Source organism: Phaethon aethereus (genome assembly GCF_964289735.1).
Source record: "Phaethon aethereus genome assembly, chromosome: 5".
Classification (NCBI taxonomy): domain Eukaryota; kingdom Metazoa; phylum Chordata; class Aves; order Phaethontiformes; family Phaethontidae; genus Phaethon; species Phaethon aethereus.
In genome coordinates this window covers 12,469,755-12,491,496 of record NC_138579.1, presented here as the reverse complement: position 1 = coordinate 12,491,496, position 21,742 = coordinate 12,469,755, and the positions used below count along the sequence as shown (strand labels likewise).

Genomic DNA, 21,742 nt, shown 5'->3' with positions numbered 1-21,742 from the left:
ACTTCCCAGACCATTACTTTGCACCCCCAATAGCAAATTAAAGGCCACAATATTATTTTTTCCTTGTAGTTAGTCAAATCTATGCATAAATTAATGCAGATACTTCCTTTATCCTATCTCTGAATCTTCATTTGGAAAACTCTCAAGTGAACTTTCATTAGTGGTCCTAATAACCAGCGACTGATATCCAGGCAAGTAACAGTTTTCTTATGTTGGATAAGCCAGCAGATGGAAATACAAGTTACTACTTAACAACATACTCTGAAAGCTTCTGAACTGGAATTGAACGGAGTACTGAAATTGATGCTACCTTGCAAGTGTCTCAGTAGTATTGTGGAGCAGGCTGAGTAAATTATCATGTATTTCCTAAATTTTCTTTAAAACGTACCATAAAATGGAAAAAATACTGGTTGTATTCAAATCTGTGGGATCTTTCAATTTATTTTAATTGAATCAAGAGTGCAGCGAGGGGGAGGTCCCTGAACTTCATACAGTTCTCTCGCTAACATCTTATTTGCACAGTCTGTTCTTGTTCTGTATTGGGGAAAATAAAATTACTTCTTTCTATGTGTGTAGTTTCAGCTCCATTTTGCGATCCTGCAAAACTCTTGACATATTTATTCTCTTCTAGGTGACAACCACCAGCCAACTACAAGACCATCACAATGAGTTTTGTTGAATATGGAGATACAATAAAGGATGGTGACACAGCTATTGTGTTCTTGGGCCACGAATCCATGTTTCCTGTGAAAGTCCAGCATGGCAGTGTAACTCAGACTAAGTACGGGGTCATCCGGCATTCCACAGACCTCATAGGCAAGAAATATGGCTCCAAAGTGACCTGCAGTAAAGGAGGATGGGTGTTTATTCTTCATCCAACTCCAGAACTGTGGACTATGAATCTTCCTCACAGGACGCAGATTCTGTATTCCACTGACATCTCTATAATCACCATGATGTTAGAACTGAAGCCAGGCTCCATAGTATGCGAATCAGGTAATAACTAGTATGTTGAAATCCTTTATTAAGAACTAACACTAAGACTTTGGGGGGGGGGGGGGGGGGGAAGGCTTATCTTTACATTTTGCAAAAAGTCTCTTTTTTTTTCCATTGTGATAATTATTTTCACAGCCTACACATTGAATAGTTCTATTTCATTTGCACATGTTACCAGTTGCTGTTTCTTCAACAAGTAGTGTTATCTCAGTATGCTGGCCTCATGTATGGGTATACCTTTGAATATGTGTTTGATTCATTCATCTTCTTAAAATAAATATATAAGCATTTTTCTTTCCCTTTTCTGAAACTGTTAAGTATTTAAAAATTTTTTTTAAATACATGATTTGAATAAAAAATTTAGGCTGTGAATTTGCAGTTTCTGAGAACGTAATTGGGATAACCCAGTGAAGGAGACTCTGATGATAGGGTGTTGAACTAATAAGGGAAATAAATTGGCAGTATTTATATAACGTGATACCATATTAAGTACGTATATTTTGTCCTAAGTGTGATCCACTTGTAGCGCTGCAACTGCAAGCAGGATCACTGTAGCTGTATGATACAATGGATGTTTGGAAAAATACGAACTGAGGTAGTTTGTCCTTGTTTTTTCTGGCTGTTTCCTTTGAGTCTTTCTGTGAAGCGGTTTCATACACTTCCCTCTCAAACATAGATATGGCAAAGGATCAGCATGATGAGGTTGTGCTGCACTGCATTTTCTTGCAACTAACATTTGCTGCTCCCACCCAAGCATAATTTTGGGCAGCTTTTCAAGCATAATGACCACTTTCCAACACGACTGAAACACCACTTACCTCTGCATCCAGTTGCATCCATTAAGAAACGGGTGGTATATGTAGCTGGTTGCTGTATAGCAGCACTTGAAACAGGCAAAGCCACATGCAGCAGCCTCTGGTACTGCTAAAATGGTTGGGTTCTAGGAGTTTATAATTTGGTTTGTAGGATGATCAGGCATTTTTAGGGTTGTCATGGGAAGCAGCAGTATTGTTCACTGGGCAGCTCTTTACCTCTTCCGCTCGCTGCTATGTTTAGACAGGATGGGAAAAATAAACAGAGCAAATTATTCAGTGTGGGAAAGATTTGAATTGCCCTGTGTCCTGCCTCACTTGGAATAAGGTAAATGTTAAAGTACAGAGCTGCATGTAAAATATTTTTCAGTAATGTCAATGGTACCTAGAGAGGATGAAAATGTTTAAAAACTTATCTAAACAGCTAAGAAATAGAAACGCTTGATGAGGTAGCCTACCCAGATTCACAAAAATGTTATGAGTCAAAAGTCATTGCCACAAACTATCTTTCTTTTTGCAAATGGGTAGCTGTCCCTAGGTTTCTTTTAATGCCTATGCTGTCAAAGTATTAGAACTTCAGCTTTCCAGGAAAAGTGAACAGTTTTACGCCTATAGTTTTGCTTGTATTGCTTGAAAGATTCACTGTTCATGGAGAAAGAAAGAGTATTGCATCAAATTCATCTGGTTAATGTTGAAGCAAGAGATCTTACTGCAAATATGCTTGCAACTGACCAGAAGTGGTGATTTGAATTAAAAATTTTACAGGTATTGACAAACGGAATCTCCAGTGTGATGATGTAACCTACTTTGGTGCCATCCTAAATTAGACAGTATTCAGTGATCCAGTATCATTAGTTCTAGATTAACCTTGTGTGGCCTAGACAGAACCAGCCCAATGGCGGTTAATAGAAACAAGACCGGAAACCTGGTCTAGTAATGACATTTGAGTCTGCTTCCTGCTGGTGCTAGTTTTAGATGTATTTTGAGCAGTAATTAGCATGGAGGTCTTTTTTATTATTTGAAACTGAACTGCTATACGTAGTTGCTGTATGGACTGGCCAAGCTGTGGAAGTGTGCCCTGCATTTCCCCAGTGAAAGCAAGCCGAATTATGGATTAGTCTCCACAACTGTATGAAGAAAGGATCAATAAAGTAAGATGAAATACCCTTTGTGTCATGTTGTAGTGCTGTGAATACAAGTGATCTTTTGTGTATGATTAGAAAAATTCAGTAGAATAACCAGAAGCCTTAATTTTATATCACTTGAATTATGCAGTTTAAATTTATTAGTTGTGATTTGTCATGATATAAACATATTAATAGTTTTAACTATTTTAAATCATATTTAATAAATACATAAAGAGCAAGCTAGTCAGCAGTGTATGCATAATTAAAATGATCCAAGCACACTCTATTGAGGCTATAAGGGAACTCAGCATCTGCCTGATGTTTCATGACAGAGATGTAGGAATATGTCCTTTTTCTGTCTTCTGCTAATTTCTCATTTCTAAAGGTACGTTGAGATTTAAAAACTGTTAGCATCGTTGCTGGAGCTAAGATCTCTTCAAAGCATTGATCTCTGGTCTTAGGGATTCCCCACTCTGATACAGTCTTCAACAGCCCAATCTTTCCAGAATTAAAGGATACTTGAGATAGCTGCTAAAATACCTACTGTGGATGGCCTGGTAGCGTGAAACTTTAATTCTCGTCATTCTCTGATCCCATTTGCGTTCATTGCCTGTGCAGCCATTGTCTAGATAAAGGAATAAGCATAATCTTTTTTTTTTTAGTTTTTGGTGTCACCACACTCTCCAAAACTAATCTTGATGTCAACTTCCCAGGCAAGGTTATTTTCAGTGATTACAGCTGCCTGTAGTATAACAACTCCATTTGAGAACAGATTTTGAGGTTTTTACATTTATTTTTATACTACATTGGAACCAATATGAAACCTTTCAGATATTTTTTCCAAACAAATTGTGGAGAACCCTTTTTTTCCCCCTTTCCAGTCCCCACGTATCTAGGCTTTTCTACTGTCCTCTTTCCTTGGTGAGACTTCTGAGTCCTAACCCTCAGAAGTACTCAGGGAATGCAGTACAACACTGTGAAACCTCGTTTAATCTGATAAATCTCAGAAATATTTTGGCTTCGATGGAGCATTGTATTTAGACAAAATGTAATTTAGTCAAAAGTATTCTAACCACCGTCCCAGTGATCCTTCAGCATTCAACAAAATCAGACTCACATGAGCAAAAATGTTAATTGGATTTTTTGTTTCCCTTCAGCTAAACCCCAAATTAAAAATTGCTAAACCCTGTTCATTGCCACACAGCAATGGGTTTCTGAGCCCACAGACTGGATTTCTGAAGACTGAAAACAGTATTCTGGGTCTTCATCTTTTTTCTGTGGAGGAGTAACAAGAGCTGCTGGCCAGCTTCTCAAAAACAGTTACGAAATTTTCAAACTCACAGCCTGGGTATAGATTTTGTTAAGAGTACACTCATAAAAAATCAATGAGGACTTAATGATTAATGGATACTTAATACATTATTAATAGTTTATTGTGGAGTCCCAGCAAGTCAGCTGTATGCTTATGACTCTTCTGAAGAGCTTACAGACTTTTTGACAAATACTACTCATGCCTTTACAGTTTTTGTGGCATAAGTATATGTAAACTGTTTGCAGCTCTATCTTTAGTGTGAAGTACAGACCAAAGTTTGTAAGTATTAATTTGATTTTGGAACGTGCTCCTACTAATTAAGTCTATGTTTTATTACGTCTCCCTTATCTACCCCTTAGCAGCTGTTCAGGGTGGAGTGAGAGATGAATTTGAAAACCCGATCCTTGTATAGCACCTTTTGAAGTATAAGAAAGGCCTCATCAGTACAAACATCTGAGAGCATAGTATTCTCTTGACAGACCAAAGAACTGAACCAAAACTGTGGCTACATGAGGCATCACTCTAACATATTCAGACTTGCGGCTGACCCGCAGCTCATGAGGAATGCTGTTCATACCCTGAAGCGTTTGTTTCCAGACTTTCTGGACTCACTTTCATCTTATCATTTCACTTGACCACCACGCGTGTTTCTCATGCAGCTCTGAACTTAACAGTATTATGTCCATTCTACAGAAGATCCCTCCTTAAAGAACTCAAACTCTTGAATCTCTAAGGAAAAATTCTTTTCAGTCTTCACATTCCCATTCCTTTTGTAGGCAGTGCCAGCCTTGAAAACTTCCCTACTATCCTTCCCCCAACTCCTTAATCTGGTCAGTGAGCAGTGGCCCTCTCTGACCTCCAGCCTGCTGCCTAAAATGCCTATTTCAGTATGGTGTCCACAACAGACAGGCAGGAGAAAGAGCTCATCTTCTGTAAAGGGAACTTCCTGATTTGCTGTTTCCTCTTTCAGCCACCAGCTCATCTCCTTGAAACTCTTTCCCTCCCTCTCCTCCTCCCTCACTGTGTCCCTGCTCTTGCTGTTTCTTACCTCTGCAACCATGATTTGTGCCCTTGACTATCTTCACAGTAAGATGGTTGGGTTAGTTTCCATCAGATGCTTAATGTATCTTCATATATTTGCTAAAAATCATTAATGATTCTCCAGTTACATAAACTTGTCATGTACAGTGAGCCGTCTTCCTCTGTTCAGTGTTTCTCGACAGATACTAGCTGTGGCGTTGTTAGCTCAGTCTAAAGATTAATTTTCCTTTGGTTTTGGGGCTCCTTCCGTTCTCAAGGCTGACTCATGACCTGTCTTCTTATTTGCTAGGTCTAAGTGGTGTAGCTAGGAGACAAATACAGCAACACTGTCCTTGTTTTGTTGTATTTACTCATTTTAGAATATCTTAGGTAGCCAAATTTTGCAGCAGAAACTTCAGTTCTGTTAAAATGTTACTAGATATTGTAGAGACCCAATATTAAATAATACTCTGCATACTTCTCACTTTTTCTGTTTCCAGGCAATATGAACCTATGTATGCACTTAAGAGCTTCTTCAGCTTTATTCCAAAATGCTTTTGCTTATGCACAGCTGTAAACATCTCTACGTCCTAAATCACAATTTGTTGTTCCTTTTTTAAAAAGAAGCAGCCATGATGAGAAATTTTTAGGAGAGACAAGGAAAGCAATAGCCTGCAATGAGGAAATATAGTGGAACACAGAATCAGGTCACTTGTGTTTATAGCATGGGTGGGATTCCAGGAGATTAGACAAATACCCTTTGCAATAAGAAAACCAGACTAAACAGAAAACAGTGTAAAAATGTACTCTCTTACTCATTTATCAGTCAAGTGCTATGCTAGATGCTGTGGTAACACTCATGGTTCCCTTGACAGTGTTCTGATGGGTATCTATACTTGTATTGAAATAGCACATGCTATTTTTGAACAGCTGAGATGTTGTCCACTGCAGCTTTCAAAAGGTGAAAAATTATCTTAATGTGGACATTGTCTCAAGATGGCTGAGGTCTGTGGAAAACCTATCACTTGAATAAGCAGAGAGTGAGAAGAACAGATCTGTTTGAGGTCAGGGGAATGATCAGGTAGTTCATCTGATCAATACTTTCTTGTCTACAAATCAGAAGGAAATATCAGTAGGTGCTGAGCTAGAGTGTTTCATCTAGGTGTTCACTTGTTAGGATTGAAATCCTTCTAAAACTGCAATGTTGGGAGAGGGCAGAAACACTCCCCTGATCTTAGATGTATCAGAGAAGACAAATGCAGTGTGCGTGAGCCTGGGAAGAAGGGAAGGATACTACATTGGTCTGCAGGGCCATTAGCCACCTAACTGATGTGGTTTTAACGCAGGATCTTAATTCATGCCTTTGGGCTGAGGTGGCCCACTTTCCTAGTCTACATGCTGATCCCCTACATGGCGCCTCCTCCTCAGATTTTGAGCTTTGGGTACGGCATATATGGGACCCTGCAGTGTCTCATTAAATTCCTGCAATGCAGACGTCCACTTTTTGACTAAGATGTTTAAGATCCCAGAATAATCAGTGTAAAAGACCATCATATTTTCCAAAGGTGTTATCAATGACCTAAGTGCTTACCTAAGTGGGCTCTAAAACAGCAGCTGTGGTGTTAAGAATGTCTGGTACAGTTTGAATTGTCATTGTTTTACCTCTCTTCTGTAGAGTCCATTCATGATTAGTATGCTCTAGTTAAATGAGCATTGTCCTGTGGTAGAGAGCAAACAGTTTCTAAGGCTATTTATAGTGCAAGCTGTCAGAAAGACAAGCATCCTGGTGTAAAAATTATAAACTATATTTGTTCTAGAAATTGTCTTTATCTTCTGCTTTCTAGGCCAAATCAGGAACATAGGTCTTTTCACTGCACCTGTATGAGAATGAAAATCTATTGAAGTCCATCCAGTTCTTCACTTGCCTCATCTGATACAAAATACTAATTTTGAGCATTCAGTTTGTTTGTTTGTTTGTATGCAGGTAATTCAGCTATGGTATTTCAGGTTTAGTAGCATTCTAGTTCATGTTTCAGTAGTGCTCCTTGCGTTTTGCTGCTTCCCTGACTGATTCTGTATCATGCTAAGGATGCCTTTCATTTCCCAAGGAAACCTGAACCTGACTAGAACTTGTTCCAAAATGGTGTCTGAGACTCTCTGAGTCACATTATGCTGAATTCTGCTTTTTTCAGCAGTGATTTTGAAATAAGGACAGAGAAAAATTGAAAAGGAATAGAGGAGATGGCGTGAGGACCCAAAAGTTGAATGTTGCAGATTTGCAGGGGAGAAGGTGAATATAAACATTAATTTCCCCTTCTACAACATCAGCGAAACATCAGGTTGAGCCCCTGCCTTCTGTAGACAGCGCTGAATGAGCTTCAGGGATTGTCTCGAGTATGGACTCACGCTGAACTGCCAGACCCTTATATTCTTAATGAATCACGACAAGCGTGCTGAACTATTGGGCACATGAGAGTTGAGGGTCATCATCATTTCACAGGACTGGGTTCAGAATCTGTCATATCTTCACAGGGAGATGTTACGATGGTGGGTGATTCATAACCACCTTGTTCTTTGCTTCCTGCAGTTTTGAGAGTGTTGTCACAGAGGAACCAGGCAGCATCTTCAGAAATACTCTCGTTAATGATGTTAGTGTGATAGAATTTGATATGTTAAAATGTGATGCATATGTATTATTGTCATGTTTGTGGTAGCCACTCAGCAATAAATAATTCCTGGCAACCTTGTTTAACAAAAGCTCAGTCTGTAATACGCCTGCAAGTAGTGACTTCCAATATCCTGGTTTTAGTTCAGGGTTTGGCTTGGAGTGTTTGTGAATAAAAAAAAAGAGTACCAGAAAAGCAGCCAAAAATTCTTAATGGGTTTTCCTAGGAAGGAGACAAACAGTATCTTCTGTGGTGTTTTTAAGAGCAGATTTAAAAGGAAAGTGATTAAAAATGTAAAAGAATATGAACAAGCAAACTGGATACATGCGCAAGCTGCCTCTCTTCTGCTTATAGCCCAGCTGTGCCGACAGGCCTTCTGTTCTCTCCTTTAGATTAGCAGAGAAAGATGCAGAAAGCGTGCAGCATTACCCATTTGAGAGGTAAAATAATTAAATTCCGTCAGTTTGCAAAAGTTCTCAGTTGTGCAATCCTGCCTTCGGGCATGAAATGTAGGGGCAGAATTTCAGTCATTTTAGCATCTTGTGAACAATAGTCCCCTGCTCTTGTCATTAAAAAAAAATCAGTGAAATGTTATTTCTTTGCTTTGCACATATATCACTGAGTTTTTAGAACCACATGGCTATTGTGCTACCATTACTCCTTTTGACCAGGGAGAAGTTTATATTGACATTTAGAGCCTACAGGTGCCATGACCAGATAGTTTTTCATGTGTGCACATGTAAGTGTCTTTTGCCTTTTGTTTACTTTGTTTTAATACTGGCATGAATGCATGGATTTTCACTTTAAATAAATGTGTGTCACAGTTTCTCTCTTCCCTTGGACCCTGAGGCCAGTGCTAAAATCTGTAGGTCCTCCCTCCCCATCTAACCTGCCCCGTTAAAGCTGGGGGGAGGGTGCTAGTCTGCCCCTGGGGGTCAGAGCCCTCTCAGAGGGAAGCAGAGGAGCAGGGCTGATTCCGCAGTGCAGTCAGTTGATCCGGTGGCAAACATGGGTCCTGAGCTCTGTTTACAGTCTGAATGGCTCCCCTTTCCAAGCTGTCGGATTAAGTACAGTGCCACCACGATGTTTGTGACTTATGTGACTAGAGGGCAAGAACCTTGGATCTGTCAGTAACCTCTAGCTTCCTGTACGGTTAGGGAAAGTATTGCTCCAATTAAGCAGCTGTATTAGCTCCTGTGTCCCCTAATTAATTTCCTTTCTGCTAGTTTCTGAGGTTTCTCCACCACTGCTATATTTCAGATTCTGTCCTTTATAAGTATTTTAAGATTTATGTTAGTTGAAAGAACTTGCTTCAGGCTGAAATTTAGCCTCAGCAGTCATTGAAGATAGCTAGAAATAGATTTTGTTTCTACAGAAGAAATGTGTTCCAAGTACAGAATTATAAATCAATAAACACAGATAATTTGGGTTGCTGTGGCGCATTGAGTTTGGGGGGTTATTCTGTTAAATGCCACTTGAGTGAGTAATTTGCAATGTGAATTGGTATATGGGTGTTTTCTTCAGTGAAAATGTTGGTTATTAGTCATTCATCTATTTAATACACCAATGGATCATTTAAAATAAGTTTCCTAAATTATCAAACGAAAATGAGGAAAAAAATCTGTGTCTTAATAGTTAGTCCCTGGTTGTACATGGTAATTATACTTACATACAATTTCAGGTATGTCATGGATATTAGACATTAGACTTCATTAAGATTGTATAGGCATGTATGTATCTCAGCCACCTGTGAAATCAGGTCAGTGTGACTGCAAGGAGCCCACAGACCTTAGTTTTGGATAATGTCAGTGGGAGCTGCGGATGGCCAGTGTCTCTTAAGAGGGCTGGGCAAAACAGACTCCATATCCTGAAGGCCATTTGTTTACATGGATATCAACAGGATTTTCAAGCACGGACCCTTGCCAACATCTTTGTTTAAATGAAGTATAAGGTTTTGAAAGTATGTTAAAATTTGCTTTCATCTCTTTTCACCCTAGAAGAGTCTGGCACTTTGAAAAAAACTCTCTGGTTAATTCCCTAAATTTTTCCTGTCGCATTTACTTTGTTGTGTCCTCTTGTGGCACTTGTTACAGCTATAGCTGACCCTTGGCATTATTTTTCTACTCCAGGGAGAGAGGACAGGTCCTGAGTTTGCCAGATTTTTAATTAATGCTCTGAGGATCTGAAGACTGTTCCTAGGTCATTTAGCCCCTCTCTCCTTGTGAAGGAAGAACTGTTCTCTTTCAGTAATTTAACTGATGGTTTCTGTTCATTGGGGTTTTGAGTGAGTGTTCAAGCAGGAGGACTGATGGAGAAGACCTTTGTTCTAATGTTTAGCACTGTCAAAAGGCATTTTGTGCATTGTTTGTCTTTTCTAGGTACGGGCAGTGGATCCCTGTCCCACGCTCTCATCAGGACAGTGGCTCCCACAGGGCACCTGTACACGGTGGAGTTCCATCAACAGAGGGCCGAGAAGGCCAGGGAGGAGTTTCGAGAGCATGGGGTGGAGCACCTGGTCACCGTGACCAACCAGGATGTCTGCAAAAACGGGTTTGGTGTCTCAAACATCGCAGATGCTGTATTCCTAGATATTCCGTCTCCATGGGAAGCCATAGGACATGCAAAGTCTGCGTTAAAAGCTGAAGGTAACCACACTTACCTCTTTCTGTTCAGGAAGTACTGTGCATGCCTTTGAGCCATACGCTAGATCTGCTTGCTTCCATTGTGTGATCACTGTTCTCAAATGTCAAAGTCTCTAGGCATTTCTAAGGCTGAAAAACCTTCAAAAGAGGTCTTCAATTTACAGTGGAAGGTTTGAAAGGAAAAGAACAACTTTTTCCTACAGGCCTGTGCTAGCTGCTACAATTAGCATGGGCAGTTTATAAAAAACCCTTTGAACCTTTGTCAAATGCATTATGCTAGATCTGAGGTGTGTGGGAAGCAGCAGTAACAATAAATGCTGAAAGCAAATTTCTTTGGCAATTCAGTGGAAAGGTGTTTGTATAAAAGGTGTTCAGATGCACTTCCTGTCAATCATTTAACAGAGTACCCCATCAGTAATGTTAAAGAAAATGTAGTTGCACTTAAATATGCTTGCCAATTTCTGCCTTAAATCTCTGCTGTTGGAGCTAATGAGAAGTTTGCAGTTGGTTGCAGTGAGAATGGAACATAAAGGCTGTTGTAGCTTATGCCAGTTAATCCAGGATTGTGACAGCAAGTGAGAACTGCTGTTGAGGTATTGGGTGGATTTCATCTGTTTATTAGAAATTTTTTCCCTATTGAAAAATAACCTTCAGTGAATAAATCATTCTTTTATCCTGGAATAAGTTTTCCCCTAATTAATGTAATAATAGTGTAACTATACTAGTGTGGATCTGAAGTAACTTGTGCCAGATGACTTCCATCTACAAAAGTGACTTTTCTAATCAACAGAACATGGAGTGCTGAACAGTGCCCATGCTGGGACATGAGTTTAGTAAAACCTGATTATGTGCCAAGGCCCAGTTCTTTGTTAAAATATGTAATCACAGGCCTAAGAGAATTGCTAGGTCATCTTGAAATCACAGGATTTAAGGTTGTTCTTAAAGGTCACTGAATGTACATTACCTTGCTCCGTCAGGACTGACCCAACTGTTAGGCTACCTCAGCTACTACTGAAAATTTTCTGGAAAGCTTTCTGATACCAATGTAACACATGCTTTCTTTAAAAAGTGAATAAACAGACAGAGACTTGTTAGCGCTCTTGTACTGCAGGGTCTACAGCTTAATTTGTAACTGCTTTCCAGCATGTCCTGGGAAAAAAATAATTTTCACTGCACTGTACGATGCCCTTCCCATTTCTCAAATTATCTGATCTAGTGAGCACAACGCTCAGCTGACTTCCCAGCTTAGAAGGCGCTGCATTGCGCAGTCCAATTTGAATTATTTAAGTGGTGCATGTTTAGAATACTAAGCAGAGCTGCTTGAACAGTTTCAAGTTTTGAATCCTTGTCTCACTCCAGCATTTGAAATCCTAGAAAAGGTATTATAGTCCCAAACTGGCCATACCATCAGACTATACTTTTTTGTGCTATATGGCTTACGCCATATAGATAATCCTTTAAAATCCCACATTTTTGTGAAGTGGCATCATGTACTTTATGGACCAGTCAAAAGGTGAAGTTGCTGATTCTTGCTGCAGTTTTTGCTTCAAACAGCCACCAGTGTCTGAGATCTGGTCTTGGTCTAAGGCTCATCTTTTGTGTTTCATAGTACCTGATTGAGCTAGGGGCATTTTTTTTTTTTTTTGCTATTTTGCATATAAACAAAAGCTGGCTTTTTCTTTTTCATATAAAATATAATTGATTGCAGTAGCAATAGGTACAAACTTACACACATTTCTGTTTTATTCCAAGTCATGTGGGTAGCTTTGTTGTGGGTTTTTTTTTACTGCTGTAAAACCTAAAATATGATTGAAGGCTGTCTGTAACTGCTTCCCTTTCCCTACCGCAGGCAGATAATTTTATAGTGCTCCTTTGTTTTGTTTTCAAGTAGTTAAAGCTCTTCTGCAGTAAGAACAGTCTGTGTACATACTGCTGCTGTTCACCACCGTTCCAAGGGTTAATATAGTGATAAAGCATCACTGGAGGAAATGAGCCATTCCACTCTCTTCCCTCCATGCCCTCTCTCTCACATCTGGACAGGGTCACATTTGAACCATTCACGCTGTGGATTTTATTGTTATGTGCCATGCAAATATCACAGCTGTACTGCCAGAGAGTCGTAATTTATTCCTTAAAGTCTTAAGGTAGTTTGAATGAAATCAGAGCTAAGCAAATTCAATATATAACATCAGCTAGCCTCCTCTTTAAAACCACAATATTCATTACAGTGTGTTCAGCTGAGACAGTATGTAAGAGAGAGTTCTTAACCTTAACAAAACCTTACCAAATCAATGTTTTCTCTCCTACTTAGGCTGAAGATCCTGAATAGTTGCAGCTCCTAGTAGGCTGAGTGTTAATGATGCTCTTTACAGACTACATTTATCACTCACATTATGCCTTGCAGTATGCTGTAAATACACTACTGACAGTAGCTTGGCCTCCCATTTAAAGCACTGCCAACCTCTGAACGACTAAAAAAATAAAATGGCACAAGAATCTTTGTGACTAGAAGATTCTTGTTCTCTGGTGATGTGCTCTGCCAACGTTCAGGCTTGCATCTGAGCTGCATCCTTCTGTGCAGATTTCACTAGTCACACCTTCAGCACAAATGCTGCTTGTAATATCTCTCAGGCACTGCTGCACTGCAGAACTTGCTTTCATTTCCAGACCTGCACTGTTTTTCTTAATGATTAATACTTTTCTATAGTCATAGCTGCTGTTCACAATATCTGACCTTGGTGGTTTTTGCAAAGTTGCTGTTAACACCTTCAGGCTAAATTTTAAGAAATTAAGTAAATGAAAAATTTGTGAGGTAACAAAAATATCCTCAATATTCTACAGTTCTTAAATGCCCTGAAACTTTTGACCCACAGTCACCGTACAGCTGAATACTGTAGTGCTTTGAATATAATTCTGCACCCACCTACCCTCATAAATATTGTCTATTTCTTCCAAGGCTGTGGAAGATGAGGCAGAAACCCATTTGTACAATAATTTTCATACAGATTTTAAATTTTCAGGTAGAGAGATTGAAAAATACAACCATATATTAGGTTGGATTGGCCTCTTGCATTTTAAATTGGTCCTTGGTGGTGTTTAAATTAACAGCCTGAGTCACAAAATTATTAAAACCACCCCTCTTTTATTTCCTTTCTTTTAAAGATTTTACTCTTAAATTCAGACTTGCCACTCCCTCTTGAGTGTCCTAAAACCCCTAAATTATGAGTTTGTCAAATTGTCATCCTCAAAATATCACGTGAATCAGGTAACATGGTGCTGTCAGGTCTCCCCCCAAAACTCGTCAGGGAAAGTTCCCTCTAAACATCTCTGTTTGGCCTCTGCATTTCCTGCCATCACAGAAGCCCTTCAGCAGAATGCTGCTCTATGTAGTAATAGTTGGTCTTCATTTCCAAAGTCTTATACTTGTTTCCTTTGTACACACTGGAGTTAAAACAGGTCTTGTTTGCATTTTCTTCCCCTTAGCATAGCCATTGATTGTTGTCCTAACCTGCCAGGTTTGGTTATTACAGATGCTGTATAAGAGAATAAATACTATCTCATCCTCCCAGTAGCCTGTGGTGCAGGTAAGGCATTGCCTGGTTTAGCTAGTTTCAGTTTTCATTTGGGCTTGCCTCCCTCCTCCCCTGAGCTTTCAGGGAATACCAGGTCTATGTAGAAAGTCTCACTGGCTAGTTTTCTTGAGCCCCAGAGGTTATTCATCGTCCCATTTTTAAACCACTCAGCTGTGGCTTTGAGGAGCAGCTGAAATCCCTGGCCACAACTTTCACCCCTGTGGTATCTGGGTAGGGAGTACCTCCAGCTGAATCACACTGAGAAGAGGTCAGTGGCATGAAGGCTGATGTTTGGGCTCGGGCTACCTCAGGACCGCACAGGGAATGTGTTAGGGCAGGAAGTGGAGCCTGACAGTCTAGCGTGCTGTTGTCCTCCACCCATGCAGGTGGTACTCAAGTCGATATCAACACTTCTCATGACCCCAGGAGATTGTTTTGGAATAAATGCATGAAGCAATAAGTGCTTGCTAAAATGCCAGCACCAGCCTTTGCTAGTGTGGTACCTGCTTTGATTCCAAGGAGAATTAACTCAAGGTGAGGTTAAAGATCCACCAACTAACTTAAGTGGAAGCATATCCTCTCAACATTGAGGGGCCGACTGGTCTAGTGCAAAGCTGCCCTGCTGGGCTCAAGGACTGGGTGCTAACCCACAAAGCAGCTTTATCTGCTTCCCAAGCACTGTCTGTTTGCTGAGCCAGCCCCAGGAGTTGTATCTTACTGGAGGGCATTAACCTAGCTCCGTCTAGTCTGTCAGGGATTGGTAGGTCAGGTGCACACAGGCCTGGCCTGAAGTAAAAGTGATTCTCTCACCTGTCAAGAGTCAAGCAGAAGGATTCCTGCATCGTACGTAATCCATGCTGTGGAACGCCGGCCAAAGCTATTGGCCTTAACACAGTTTGTAGGAAGTAGTTTGGGATGAAAGGATCCTTAAAGGAAGTTGTTAGGTTTTCTTCCCCAATTTGATTTTTTAATTTCCTTCTTGCATGCTTTTGCCAGCCCATAATAGTGAGCAGGAATAAATTCCTTTTGAAGGATACACCTACAAATGTAGAGGTTAAGGTCAGATTTGCAGAAAATCACATCAAGCTCCTATTAATGAGCTGGCAAGTGATTTGGAGAAAATTTTCTTTTCTGAATCAAGAAACATCCTTTAATTTCTTCCAACAGCCAGATCCTCTAATTTCACTTGTCAGGGAAGCTACATCAAATCGCCCACGAGCACACACACTTAAAGGACGTTCTGTCCCCTTTTACAGAGGCAATATTTTTAGTGTCCTACTAGCACAGAGTAAATGCCACGGTGATGCTGCTCAGTGACTCTTCTGCCTTGCCCCTATATAATGATAATGCCTGTGTGATTTTTGTCTTCCATGAGATCTTTGGAACGTAATCTTCCAATTATGACAATGCACTGAAGGCCCAAAACCCAGAGCCGTGTTCTTTACCAGAGATGAAAATGCTGTGTTGTATTCTTTACATCACAGAGTCATTTCTAAGATTACAAGCCCTTTTCCCTGGAACTTAATGGTGCTGCACTACATTATCTTCTTTTTGCATCTTCTGAATAATATTGGGATGATGAAAAAACCTGTCAGAGCACTTGTGACACATACTGTAACCTACAGAAGTGAGAGCACATAACTTGGACACGTTTCCTCTATCATAAGCATGCACTGGAGTTCTTGTCAATTGAGTAACACTGCCAGATTTTCCATACTTGAAACCTAATGCAATTATTGGCTAAATAGAACTGGTAGAGATGTTAGTTCTTGCTCTGACAAACCAGAAACAAAACAGTTGTTGGAGTTGCACAGGAACGTACCAGGAACTGCTCTTGAAGGAGGAGCAACTTTCAAAGCACTGACCTCTTGTAAAGATGCGAGGGTGTGTCCCTTGATTATTAATTAGACACTGTCTGCTAAAATGTAAAGTGCTATGTGGATGCAAATCTTCTCTTTTATTTCCCCCCTTCCCTTAAGCTCTCTTCTCTAATCATTCCAGTCTGAATTGTACTTCAATTTTCATATCCTCTCGACCCTGTTGCTGGTTAGAGTGACTGCCAGGACTGTGTGGGCTTGTTCCAGCCTACGGGTTCGGGTGATTTAACCTCTCCATTAAATGTTTCAAACTAATTCACTCCCTGTAAAATTGAAGGTAGAAAAAAATTTAAGTCTTTCATACAGTCTCATTATTCTCTTCTTCTCAACTGTAGCACTTGTCAGATGCATTATACATGAATAAACACATTTTTAGACAGCTCTTCAGATCAAAAAGCTCACACAGCTTCCCAATGCAAACAGGATTAATCTTGAATAATTACTATATCAATTTATGATGACACACAGATCTCATTAACCAAATTTAGGAATGGTAGCTTTCCTAAAAGGAGAGCTCTGAAAGAACACAAACTCAGTTTGTATTAAAAAGTTTCCGTTCAGTTGTTTTCACTGCTCTCTAGCCTAGTCCACCCCTTTGTGATCCCCAGGCAGAGCAGCATGCCCCAGCGAGTGGAGATGGGGGGAGTACATGTCTTTTTTCATTCACTAAGGAATCCTTGGCATGGCAAGACAAAGCAATGCATATTCAAGTCCTTTAAGCCCTTAAATGCCTCTTGATGTCTAAAGGACAAGAGGGCTCTTAGAGAATCTGAGAATTGTGAATGCTGCAATCTAGATTTATATCTGTTTGGTGATTGTGACAGAAAGAGTGTTGCTTAGCTGGTAATCCAGCGGGGGTACAGAGGACAGCCTACGATGTAGAGAATTCAGAAGCATCTGGTCTGTTGAAGATGATGATGTCTCTGCTCCTAGAACAGAAGAGCATGTCCTTCTGAGTGCTGGTTTTCTGCTGCCCAGAGTCCATGTTTTCTTGCTGGTCACCATGACAAGTGAAGCTTCCCAAATCTTTCTATTTTAGACAGGCTCTCGCTGTCTGCAACTGCAGTTTCATTTTTGCCTTCCATTTTACCTTCTGCTAATTGTACCTTTCCAATCTTCTCTTAATATCTGCTTAATCAAACAAGTCCAGCCTGCAAGTCAAATCTGGCCTGCCCGATGATATATACAGGAAAAAGTAGAGGAGACTCTTCTCCCACTTGTTAGGATCCATAAAGACGGATGCTTTGTGGTTTTTCTTCTAAGCTATTTGTAGGTATATTTATTTGGGAGGGATCTATAATAATAACCAGAACAACAGGTATGAAAGGGGAAAAAATGCAATTGGCAGGACTACTAAAACCCACTGGATGCTCTCAGTTACATGGAATACCAGCTGTTAGGCTGTTTTCTCACTCTTCATACCTGAGAAACTCCCAGCAGTGCAGTAAGTAAAGTAATATTATTTTTTGTGCTTCCCTCTGGATATTAGCTATTGCAAACAAGAGTTTTCTTCCCTACCAAGTGGCTTGAAAGCCCCTTTTTTGTAACCCTACTTAGCCAAGCAGTCTGCTTTGCAAGGAAGCGGTCTGATAAATCATCACCAAGTTTGGTGTTGACGTGCTGCGCTCAGCTGACCATCCCGAGGCAAAATGAAGGGTGCTCTGCCTTTAATTGAAGGCTTGACAAGAACCGTAGGCGGCTTTGCAGCTTGTATGGCAACAACTGTGTGCAGGCTTCTTAGTTTTTTGACTGTAAATCTAGAGCATGTGAATTCGAAAGCCTAAATAGATCTTGAAACCCTTGTAGTCAGAATAAATAAGAACAGACTTACTGTAAATGTAAATATATTTTTTTATTGCAATATAAAACACCAAAAAACAAAAAGCCTGAATGAAATAGTAGTAAATCTCTGGTCTCTCTGCAAATTCTTGCTTTGCAGACAAAGAGTTATTGTGAACTGACATTTAGCTAAGTTGGACATTTGTTCAGTTCCTTACACAGTAAGAATACAACATCTTTCTTTATAACATATGTGCCTCATAGTAGCTTTCTAATTATTTAACAAAAATTTATTCTTGAGCTTTTTTCTGTCACATCTACAAACATGGTAGAAGTGTGTACTACTTTGGCCAGAAACGATTAGCTGTCTGATTCGGAATCATTTTGGTAGACCTGGCCATGCTGAAGAACATACAAATCTAATTTCATGGGAGCTAGCGGACTGGGTGTGCAATTAAATTGGCTTCAACAGAGTTGGTTGATAATGACACATACCAGCATTAATTTTGCAGGTGATTATTAGATCTGTTTCTTAATTGTCACTCCAGGGAATTACTTGTCCAGGGTACTTTGTTCTGAACGTGCACGATAAGAACCCCTGGCTGCAGAGACTTTATTTCAGAACTAAAATTAAATCCTACATAGTGTATGGTGGATTAATGGTCATGGAAAGTGTTCTTCCCCAGTCAGTACCCAGCACATTGTTGCTGCACTGTAACTAGAGTGCTATAGTGACACTTTCAGACCTGATGCTTTCTTTTTTTAGAGATGTGACTTTAGAAAGGAAAAAGGGGAAAAAAAGGGGCGTTTGAGATAAAGCAGGCTTCACATAGTCCCAGCATAGCCTCTATTTTTAGCAGGGTGCTTTGCTCTCACTTGTGCGGGTTCTTTAACTGCTTAGACAACTGGTGTTGGAAGACTTGACTGGATGAGCCTGGGAGAGGGCTGGGAAGGAATGCAAATCAGGTCATCAAGCATTTTCATCTAATTGTAGTAAGTGAAACAATAGATGAAGCTGCACTGCCCAGTGTTCCTTCCCCCAGCACAAAAGCTTTTCAGGAAGGGCAGTTGCCTTGTGGGACGCTGTGTCCTGCGTGAAAGCACATGCCCTGTCTTTATGGCAGACAGTATCCTTATAATTCTTTGATCTGATTTGGCTGTGGCTTTTCAGAGTAAATCTGAATCATTCTATTCTTAGCTGTTAAGGTGACATTGTAGCATGCAGAAAGTTGTGGGGGGCCTATTAATACTCTGTATTTAGAATCAAAAATCTGAACTGTGCACAGACAAGGAGACGAGTGTTAGTTTATCACTTAAAAGTCCTAGACTTCCGAAGCATTTGCTGTAAACCTGCTCGATGTGATATCCAGTAAACTTTAATGCTCAGGAGACATGCTAGTCAGCTTGACTAAAAGGGTAAAGCCTTAACAGCACTCCTTCTATGGCCTGGAGAGATTACTTTATTCTGTACATGCATACCATTCTCAAGTAAACACAGCCGCTTTTGTCAGAGTGTGTGTGCATGCACGCTTATATTCTAATGAAGGCAACTCTGTACAGTGTGTGGAGAATGACTTCTGGCTTTGTGTAGGTGCCAGCTTCAGTTTGGTGCCTCAGTCCAGAATAGTGGATAGTGATTCCAAGAGTTGCTGCTCTAAAGGGGTCAACTTTAACAGTTTTATCATGAACAAACGTGGTAGGCAACAATGGATTTTGGAAGATGAATGAATTTGCTGTTGCAGTTTTTAAAGGGTCTGAGCCATCTTGTAGAGTCATCTATGTTTGATTTTGTGCTGGCACTTTAAGCCTGCATAGTTGTCTCATGGAGATTTTCTTGAAGAATGTTTTCACTTTGTCTGTGTAATAGTAATTCTACAGGGATCTGGGAGAATTTTAATGAAGATAAAAAGTGCTTTGTTATGGGTGTTGCCCTCTTTTCCACTACCTGTCTCATTTTGCAGGTGGCCGCATCTGCTCTTTCTCCCCCTGCATCGAACAAGTCCAAAGAACCTGCCTAGCAATGGAAGAATATGGTTTTACAGAGATTAACACCTTGGAAATTCTGCTCCGAGTGTACAATGTAAGGACAATTAGCTTGCAAATCCCTGACCTTGGAAAAGCAGCTGAAGATAATTCTAGCACTGGCTTTGACAGCCGCAACCCATCAAACCAAGGTAGCCCGTGTGCTAATCTGCAGCAAGGAACTGCACAGTTCAAAAGCGGCGTGCCACTCAGGGAGATGGTCGGTCACACTGGATACCTGACCTTTGCCACCAAGAGCCTGTTTTAGTACGTGTTGAGTTTCTGCAGTTTGGAGTGGTTTGTGTATTTGTGTGTGTATTCTGTTTTCATGGTTCTTTTTTGTAGGGCATCCAAATTTTTACTTGTCAGGGAATTCCATATATAGTCAGATTTGGTTGGAATATGCTTTGTTTAAATAGCACACAAGCATTAACCAGAGCAGCATCAAGGGAATGTTGAAACTCTGGAATGGTGCTCCACTTGCCGTCAGAAAGAAGAGAAATTAATAGCTAATGGCCATTCACTGGAATGTGCAGAATAAAGATCCCTCCCGATAAGAAAGCAAAACAAACAGCGCACTAATTGCAAATCAGTTGGATTTTTTCCCTCCTCTTTTCTGAATTACTTTCCCAGGTTTATGTTTTTATTTTTTTCTAGCACCACTAGACACTTGTTTTTTTAACTTCTCTAGTGTCTGTGTTTCTCTTAGCAATGTAAAAGTGCCTACTTGCTTCATTTTAGATAGGAAAGTTGCGAGGTTGCCAGCACAACTGATCACAGAATTAGTGTTTCCTTGGAATAGTGTTCAGCTGCACAGAGGATTATTGGCAGTGCTCAGGAACACAATCTCTCACTCCATCCCAGGCTGGCATCTGCAAATCATTTAGATTACACAAAGGTCAAAGAAGGGTGCTAATTGTTGGATTTGGTTTAAAACAGTATATTGTGCTCATCAATTTATAGTAGAAATTTGGAACTGAATTCATACTGTAGTCTTCTAATAGATTATCCACTTTCATAGTGGATGAATCCACTGTGAAAAATCACTGAACAGCTGGTTAATATTATCTGAACGCCTCTTTGTAAGTGGTGTGGCTGAGGTTCTGTTTGTTTGGTGTTTTATGTGCATTATGGTGTACTATCTTCCTGCAGTTGAATGACAGATTGCTTTTGGCAGGATTTCTGTCTCCAAATCGCAACAACAATGCAAACTTAGTAAAATCCTCAACCAACTTTATTAATTAAGTTTTCAGACCATTTACTCTTTGGTCTTCCATACAAAGCTGGTGGGTATCATGAACTATTTGAATGCTGGATTAAATTTTGTATTTACAGATTAAAATACTGTTGCAAATTTATAAAGGTCCTTCTTTGTTTTTCTTCTTTTTTAATGAAGTCACAAATATTTTTATTCCAGCCACTAGTACTGTCTCTGGAAGCGTTTAGCCTTGCATTCAGTACCTGAATATATTGATTGCCATGTAAGAAAAATAACCATTCATAAACTGCTGCCTGAATGTTTGAACCTGATATCCCACCCCCATTCTTGACAAAAATAAACAAAGCTAAGCTTTTAACCTGTTATAGCAGAACGCTAATCCATAATGGTTTAAAGAAAGCTCAACCGATCACGACAGCAAAGATAAACTGTTGAGCAGATTAAAAGCAGAAAGCAATTCTGTTGAACTAAATCAGTTATATAAGTTGGCCTACAGCTATAGCATTTCTCCAGAAATGATTTGAAAGTTCTCTTTCTATTGCTGTTCACGTCCTCCAGAAAGGCATGCGGTAAACTGCTAGCACTGTTTATATGTTTTGGTAGCTGTATTATAGTGACTTGTGTGCTTAAACCACCACCACAGAAGTAAGGCTAAGGTGCTAACATAAACCAGAAGAAAGGATGGGGAAATACAACAT

At 40.0% G+C, this 21,742-nt stretch overlaps 1 protein-coding gene across 1 annotated transcript; it reads left to right on the top strand.

The window, feature by feature from the left end:
• Positions 1 to 665: 665 nt before the first annotated feature.
• Positions 666 to 20,093, top strand: TRMT61A (tRNA methyltransferase 61A; the record flags this gene model as incomplete). Its single annotated transcript, XM_082000699.1, has 3 exons — positions 666 to 996; positions 10,312 to 10,578; positions 19,765 to 20,093. 3 exons carry the CDS (start codon positions 666 to 668, stop codon positions 20,091 to 20,093), a joined length of 927 nt encoding a protein of 308 aa, XP_081856825.1.
• Positions 20,094 to 21,742: the final 1,649 nt, after the last annotated feature.